This window comes from Neolamprologus brichardi, chromosome 12 (assembly GCF_056152115.1).
Source record: "Neolamprologus brichardi isolate AB-2024 chromosome 12, ASM5615211v1, whole genome shotgun sequence".
In the NCBI taxonomy this organism is placed as follows: Eukaryota; Metazoa; Chordata; class Actinopteri; order Cichliformes; family Cichlidae; genus Neolamprologus; species Neolamprologus brichardi.
In genome coordinates this window covers 11,899,109-11,907,972 of record NC_142115.1, presented here as the reverse complement: position 1 = coordinate 11,907,972, position 8,864 = coordinate 11,899,109, and the positions used below count along the sequence as shown (strand labels likewise).

Genomic DNA, 8,864 nt, shown 5'->3' with positions numbered 1-8,864 from the left:
TGTAAGGTAAAGACCCTGCAGTAATACAGAGACGACCCCCTATGAGCACTTGGCAACAGTGGGAAGGAAAAAAATCCCTTTAACAAGAACAAACCTCTGGCAGAACCTGGCTCAGGAGGGCTGCACTGTAATTTTACACTGGATTCCCTTCCTGACACAACAACACCATTTATCTAGGCTTTGGACCAACACTGGGAGTACACTAGCTTGTGACTTCTCTGAGACCAGGTTGGTATTTCCTTCTTGTCTCTAACCAGCGACTTTTTATATGTTCGGCAACCTCTACACCATGTAGCTAACGGTACTCAGGTTGATAATGTAGCCACGATCAGTAAAAACACACACCATGTGTCTTAGATATGTACAAAACAACAACAATTAAAAACAATGAGATAAAGCCTTAACTATACGAGGTGTCAGCTAACCACCTGATCCTTCAGGAAGTTACATCAGCGATGTAACCCACTACATATGACAGTCTTAATCATTTGGCTTGTTTAAGGATTAAACAAATGGGATGTTAACTACCGAGCTTTAGCGACGACGTTGGGTGGCAATTGTTACCTTTGGACAAACCAAGGCTAGTTTCCTCATTTTCATTCTTCATGCAAAGTTGAGCTAACTGGCTGCTGGCTGTTGCCTTATATTTACCAGACAAACACAGGAGTGTTATCAATTTTCTCATCAAACTCTTGGCACGAATGCTAATATGCTATTGCCCAAATTTGAGAGATTACTTTAAATTACCTCCCTCGAAAATAGAAATCAGGCAGCCAGATAAAAATAAAATTATGTGTTTGAGGGGATAAAATACCATCACTGCTGCGTTAGGATTAGTGTGCTTACCTTTCAAATAACCAGCATACACCTTGTGCAAAGAGTTACATGCATTACCTTGGAAAAATCCCCAGTGACTGCTGTAAATCAAAACTTCATGACCACCAGGGAGGGGCGAGCAAGTGAGCATTTCTGGCCTTGTTGAGCTGAACTTCACAGAGGTATTAGATACTTTAGTATGTAAAGGTTTAGCTTTTTACAGAGTTCACCAGCAAAATGTGATTCTACTTGTGCAATGTTGCTTGAAGCCGAAGCAGCGCATTCCTAGCATCTTTCATCCGCACAGATATCCTCCAATAGCGATCTGAAAGATGCAGGCCGCAGCTCTCTAATCAGTATTCCTTTCTTAGCCGCACAACACCAAAACATTTCAAAACACAAGGAATTGCTTTTCATCAATCACTACACGACAAATCAAACACTAATTACAATAGCTGCAGAAATTAGATCAACAAATCGTTTGTCCTGTTCATATTATATATTTTTTCTTTGTACGGCCTCACATTTTCGCCACAGGCCCACAAGAAGAAATTCATCATGTATGCAAGCTAGAAACCAGATTTATGGATATAAATTCTGTTGGCAGCGTGCCTCGACGCCTGCCTGGAGGATAAGGAAAGTGGATTTTGAGCGATCATAAATCCACATCTAAACAACCTTTGACCTGTCAGAAAGTTTCCACGTATAGCACACGACACGTGCGAACGGGCTAATAGCAGATAATAAGAGGGATTCAAGCGTGCATTTACTTCAAAACACAACAGGTGGAGAGAAAAAAAGCAGACAGCAAAAAAAATGTGACAGCTGCGAGGGAGAGACTGTAGGATGCCGTTTTTCAGCTGAATCTCTCGCGTTGGGACGAATACCCCTTTTTATTGCTCATATATGCTAACACTAGTGCTGCCTGTGTGTCTTGCTCAACGTGTGAACATTTGCCTCCTGGCACGGGTTCATTTTTCTGTCAACACAGTAAACCACACACACACACACACACACACACACACACACACACACACACACACACACACACACACAAAGAGAATACGTAAGGGAGGAGATGATGGGGGAAAATAGCAAACCAGTGCAGCTGATAGCTTCATAATAGCATAACAGCCTTGACCTGTAACACCCACTGTCCGTCAGTGGCCTGCCTCTATTCTGTCCTTCCTTTCACTGCACCAGAGCTGTATTTTCAAACTGACAGTGAATACGTGGTTATATAAAGCAGAGATTCTTAATCTCTTTCTGGTTTCAGGGACCAAAAATGTCTCTTTGTCTCAAAGAATGGCATCGCCTACTTGGGCTCCACTTAAACCAAACCTTTCCGCAGTAAAACAGAGTATAATACTCCTCTCCTCTCCTCTTTTTTTTTTTTTTTAAACAAGATCAGCTATATCCCAGGGACTGACATGGTCCCCCTACCCTCTGTTTGAGGTGTGTAACCCAGATACAATCAATACTGTAGTGCCGGGAGAGGGTGTAAGAGAAGACAGCAGGAAAACGAGACACGTGGAAATATGTCAGCTCCCCCTCGTGTGCAGCTGCAAATCCAATGAGATGTGAAACATCCACATCACAATGCATGGATTTCAAGAGATATTTTTTTCGCCATGCGCCACGTCAGATGTCAGCGTTCTCATCACACACACACATTTTCTTCTCTCTTTTTTTCATCAGTTGTCAGTGTTTCTTTTAATTATACAGTCACATAGAATTCCTAGTATCCACATTATTACGTCTTTACACAAACAGTCCATACAATGACAGCGGTAATCAATACAAAATATGTTGAAAGTCAACATTGTTACTTCTTAACACACACACAAGGCCTTCTGTTGGACCTGACAGATTTGTACAGCTTGGAAAACGTCAGTCCTGAGATTCAGACTCATGGGTATTTAAATACTGTTCATCTGTGTGGCTTTTCTCACAGCAAATCAAATTGCACACATATTTTTTCTCTTTTTTTCTGTAGTCAGGACGGATCCTTTTACAGGAGAAAGAAGCATCTAAAGTAAAGAGAACGGCCTCATGCATATGATCTCAGGACAAGATTGTTCTCTGTGATTGCCCCCCACCCTTGTCCATTTTTATGGTACTGCTACTGCTATACTGTGGGGCCCAATGCAAAAATAATTTAACTGGACAAAAACTATCTGTGAGAATAAGGTGCAGTCCTATTAGTTCATCCCCATAGCACACTCATATACACACATACACTCAAAGGTATTGACATTTATCCAAAATGCTTTACAAGCTATATAATAGTAATAAATAAAATAAAAAAAACAAAACAGTTGCAAGTAAAAAGTGGCTTTGTTGGCTCGTATATTCTATGGCAATATACTCTGACTAAGAATAAGGTCAGTCTCTCTGTGGAGCTGACTTTCGCGTTAGCAAAGATCCAGTCTTTTTGTAAGGTCAGACACAGCTAACCCGACTGACCCTGCCACTGTTCTTGTGTCAGTCAGGGCGATAATTAGCTCTCCAAATATATTTCTCCATTCCAATCTTTTCTCTGCATATAATTATATTGTACTATGCCCCCCAGTGTTTTATTCACTGCTGCAGAATCTATCATCTCATATTAGAGATAAAAACCACTTAATCTTTTTTTTTGGAGGGGAAACAAACCCTATCTACCTCTGCTTAGCAATTGCACTTTATATCTCGTGTTTTAGTGGGCAGCTCAGACCTCGCATTCTATTGATCCTGATATAGTGCACGTGCACGGCCTTGGCTCGTTCACCAAGGAGTCCATTGTCTCAGAGTTTGAGTGGTAGCTCAGATAGTACTCTTGCAACTGAGAGTTAAGGTCCTGTTCCTGCTTGCGGGCCTTTTTTCTGCGCTTATGGTTGACTGAGTGCTGCTGCAGCTGCCTCATGGTGTTGGGGTAGCGCCTCCACGAGACATAAATAACCAGCAGAATCAATGACACTGACAAGAACAGGGCTACGCTGCCCGCAATGATTTTATGGAAAGCCATATGTTCAAACTGTAGCTCAGGGATAAATGATGTAGGGGTTTCGGGGGAGTTGTGGGCTGTAGAGCTCATAGTTGTGGATTCTGTTGTCTCTCTGTCTGTCCTGCCAGGCTGGTCAGGCGAAGCGGTGGACGTCTGTGCAGCCAGGTCTGTAACATCAGAGGGAGACGGGGGAGCTGTGATATTCACAATTTCAGCTGAACCCCTAATGATGAAAGTGGTCGAGAACACATTTAACATGTCTATGCATACTGAGTGGTTTCTCACTACGTCCACCACTCTTTCGCCCTGCACAGACTTGGGACTGCTGCATATCATGCTGATGTCTTTGGAGTCTTTGAAGGTTCTCAGCCATGTCATGAGAGGGCAGATGCTGGGGCTGCAGTCCCAGGCGTTACCTGCCAGGCTGATGGTGGTCAGCGAAGTCCATGCTGCCACAGCCTCCACAGGCACGCTACTCAGCTTGTTTGATTCGAGGTTCAGTATCTGTAAGTTTGGCATGCACTGGAAAACAGCGGGATCCAAGATTTGGATTTCATTCCCCGAGAGGTCCAGTTTCTGAAGTTTCTGCCAAGTCCACGGCACACCTTGATTGATGAATCGTATGCGGTTCCATTGCAAATAAAGAGCCTGGAGGTTGCTGAGGCGTGGGAAAATAAAGAAATTAATCCTGGTAAATTGATTGTGCTCTAAATGAAGTTCCCTCAACTTGAACAGCCCCAAAAACGCGGTGCGGGTGAGGCTCCGCAAGCGGTTATAACCCAGGTCGAGGAACTCCAGGCTGCGGCATTCCAAAAAAGTACGAACGAGGATCTGTTTCAGTCCATTGGACCTGAAGTGGAGATTCTGTAGCTTGCGCAGCCCGTAGAAATGTCCGGGATGGAGAGACTGCAGCTGATTATAGGATAAGTCCAGATTCCTCAGGTTTGGTATGGCACTGAATGTGTTGTTGTGCAGATGGGATATTTTGTTTGAGCTCAGGATCAGTTCTTTCAGCCTGCGCACCCCGTGGAAAGCTAAAGCATCTATGGCAGTGATTGAGTTGTGGTCCAAGTAAAGCCACACAAGCTGACCGAGATGAGCGAAGTGGTACGGCAGCAGAACCTGCAGGTTGTTGTAACGCAGAGACAGACCTTGGCATCCCGTGGTGATGTTTTCTGGAACGTCGTGGAAGATGCCTGACTCACAATAAACGATCTTTCCCTCGCAGCGACAACTCACGGGGCACATCCTCTCCCCCTTGCTGAGCAGCAGCAAAACAGCTGCTTGCAGAAGAAGACATGATAACCGCCAGTCCAACATCACAGAACCTGTTGGAGGTAGAGTGGAGCACAAGCAATCAAAGAGATGACATGGTTTAAGAAAATGCCTGCTCAAGGACGCTCAAATAAGTAAAGGCAAAGAATTCATCCTTCAAACAGGAGATCATGGAGAGAGGAGCAGCTTGAGGTCTGATGTCTCAGACTCCAGACCTGCTTCATGAAGAATTGATAACAGTCTGACGTCAGCTATTTTTAAGGTATGCATATGTGATCATATTCGCATAAAGAGAAAAGCAAATAACAGTAATTATTATTAGCTTTTCAAAGACCAGACACGTAAAATCCTGCTGAAAATCCTCCTTGCTTATCCTTAGGTAATAAATAAATAAATAAATAAATAAAAGCAAAATTCAGTTTAGGAACTAAACAGAAATAATAATAATAATAATAATAATGATCTGCCATTAAAAACTGATCACTGCCGTCGTCTTGGCTACGAGGAGCCTCAGGAGGGAGAAACTGTGTCACTAAATTGTGAGGAACATAATGACTTACCCATGGTTACCGAGGGAAGGAGTAATCCTCTAGGGGGGTTAAAAAAAAGAACGATAAGAGACGCGTTAAACTGCTCTCAGTCGCAGTTTATGCGGCTTCAGAGTTGCACATTGAGCATGACTTGAGCAGCAGAAGCAAGTTTTCCGCAGCGGTCCAAACCCCCTGATCCCTGCATGCCGCTCAGAAATAGGACGCCTTCACACCTGGGTCGTACTTGGAGTCGCCACTATAGTCCAGTCGGCTGTGTGCGCAATTACCCATTTGAGCGCCAACAGACTGATGCACAATCCTCCACTCTGTGCTCTCTCTCTCCCCTCTCTCTCCCCTCAGAGGCGTAGGCGTCTCCAAACACACATACAAGCTCACCTCCAGCCACGCATGCCTAAACCAGCTATTAATTAATGAATTAATTAAAGCAAAGTATTAGTATTTTTTTTATCTATTAATTGCTCGTATTTTTTTTTTTAACCTGGGTTGAATTAAAAGCTACCTAAAATTACTTCTAAAAATTAGCTTTGAAACCAAGCTTTGCATTTTTTTTATTTTATGTATTTTATTTGTATTTATTTATAGTAAGATTTCACCTCGTTTACTTGCACCGGTGTCCTGATGAGTGCCGAACATGATGATGACAGAGACAACAAACGGGGGCGGGGGTGCGGGTAATCAAAACAACAAAGTGTGGGCTGGTGGTGGAGGTGGGGGGCTGTGATCCACATCCACCATTCATTCAGCACTTGGAATCATTCATTCAGGAAAACAGAAAAAAAAATCAAGTAGTGACAGAAAACGTGTGATGAGTAGCTTGTCAAAAATGCTAATTATTCTAACAGCTTAAGTGTGATGTTGACACTTTAACGCAGATAAACAGTCAGCACCTCTTGCTGGCTAGAAATGTTCCAGACAGCGGGATTATAAATGGCCTTTATGAAGTGTGCACTCAACAGACGGCAGAGGAACAAAAGGGGAAACAAAACATACTGGAAGTGGGAGGGGATGAGGGTACCTCTAATTTTGTGGTTGTTTCACGCTCATCTTTCATACTCTGCTAAATCTGCTTAGAGCACGCACTCACCTCATTGGACACAACGGCGTGGAAAATGCACAGCAGTCGGAGAGTCTTGAGTTGTAAGGTGTGGTAACAGCAACCCCTTGTGCACGCGGAGGGAAGCGTATGGCTTGCAGAGACCTGGAAATTCACCAGTTCAGCGAAGACTGGAGAGAGATAGGTAACCAACCAGATCACTTGTGGGTAACGAGAGCAAGCTGATGAATTCATATTCATATTTGTAATATTACTGGGAAAGCAATATTTCCTGCCATCCCTGTGGAGCGCATTAAAGAGAAATGTATTTCTGCTCTTTAAAGAGAGGGTTGATTATGTCTATAGTGGCACACTTTGTATTTAAATGTCATTTAAATGCATTTATTCAACTCATAGATTACTTTTCATTTAGGGGGCAAAGTGCTTGCTTGACAATTTGTAACATTAAGGTGGAAGAAGTGCCAGTTTCTACATAAATACTATGGAGAAAATGAAACCTGCTCTCAGCTAAGGGTGTGAGCTGTGCTGTTTGTCAGTGATGGTGTCAGCTTCCACAAACAGGTTATCAGCCGGAACTCACTTTGTATATGGCAAATGACTCCGTATGCACGCCGACTCCATCTTCTGTATTGACAGTATAATTGTGGATGTCATCAGATGTGACAACCGCTATCTCTTAACTGCCAGTGACAGCAGACGAATCCTCCTCTGGGCCATTTTCAAACCCGTTCTCAGAGATCAAAAATGCGAGCCCGCCTTTTCAAAACGATGCTAATAAACAGGATGTTACAGCGTGGAAGATGAAGAAAAGTTGGGCTTTACAGGCATAAGTTTGTGTCTGAACTGACTTGTTAAGAGCCTGCACTGTGCCACATGTGGACTGCACAGCGAGTTGCATGCAGTCACATATTGTTGTCAATATAACGCACATCTGGTGCTCACAGGTGGAAGGATTTAATCACCCACTCAGTCAACTTTCTCTGACATTTTACTCTTCTCACTAGGCCACAAATTATCAACCATGTTTATATTCTCAAAATTGCCTCTCATGGTAATTTTGTGCCCTTCTGCAGATTGGCGACCTGTCCAGGGTGCGCCATTCATAACTCGTCCTATGACAGATGGGAGGAATTCCCCCCCCCCCCTCCCAAGACCTGGAACTGGATAAGCAGAAGAAGATGGGTAGATGTTTGAATGTAGTTGCCTTCTGTTACAGCATCACATGCATCACAGAGATAACTTGATGGCTAATTTGCCTTTACGTGACTGCTGCTGCACATATTGAAATCCACAGGAGGGAAACTCTGCAGAAAGAAACTGAGTTTCTGTTGCACTTTTCAGGCCTTCTTTTAGTATTTGACAGCTTTTTACTGCTATATCTCAAACTGCATTGAAATGAATTTGATGCCCAGGTATTCAGCGGTTGCGCGAGGAGGTTGGCCACAACGTCTCATTGCTCATGCAAACAAATGACTCTCAGTCACTCTAAAGCAGCAGGTTTATTAAAATTTTATTTGCACGTAAGGTTTAAACAACTATATAGCACTTTCATCGCAATTGGGAACAAAATGAAAAAGGTAAACAGTACACAGTGGAAAAACAAACATCTAAGTGACTGAGATCCTCAACTGCTCATTATTTACAGACATTTTCTCATTTTATCTTTTTTATTTGTTTAGAGAATACATACTCGAAATAGAATCTGGTCCTGCCAACCCTGACAAATACAGATATTGAGCATATTGTCATTTGAGACATGCCTGAAAGTAAAGCTCAGCCGCAATCCCGCCAAATCAGCTAACCTCAATGCTTGGCCACATCTGGTGATGGCTCAGCTGATGCCCTTCAGCACATCCAGCCAGAAAATTTAAACTGCTTTAGCCTGTCCACGTATGCAAGCTTCTTTGCAACCCGTCTCCACCATTCATACCAGTCATATTGCCAAATATAGACCACATATTGAAATACCAAGCTTCTTTTACTGAAATATCTTGTTTTAAAATGGTCACCCTGGTTTTACTCTATTATTAAGTATATGAGGAAGAATTGCTGTTGTAGGGAGATCAGCTGTTCGGCTGGCCTCTACAGGTCCCTGATAAGATGATAAACAGGAACAGAGTCACTGTTTCTCCTCACTGACTGGATTTGCTTTGTCGCATCACCTACAATAACACAAATCATT

The 8,864-nt window shown here is 43.0% G+C and overlaps 1 protein-coding gene across 1 annotated transcript; it reads right to left on the bottom strand.

The window, feature by feature from the left end:
* Positions 1–2,515: 2,515 nt before the first annotated feature.
* On the bottom strand, positions 2,516–5,883 carry lrrtm4l2 (leucine rich repeat transmembrane neuronal 4 like 2). The gene is made up of 2 exons (XM_006803192.2): positions 5,638–5,883; positions 2,516–5,130 (listed from the first exon to the last, which is right to left on the bottom strand). The coding sequence occupies exons 1-2, from the start codon at positions 5,639–5,641 to the stop codon at positions 3,527–3,529; spliced, it is 1,608 nt and encodes a 535-aa protein (XP_006803255.1). The 5' UTR covers positions 5,642–5,883; the 3' UTR covers positions 2,516–3,526.
* Between the last annotated feature and the right edge of the window lie 2,981 nt (positions 5,884–8,864).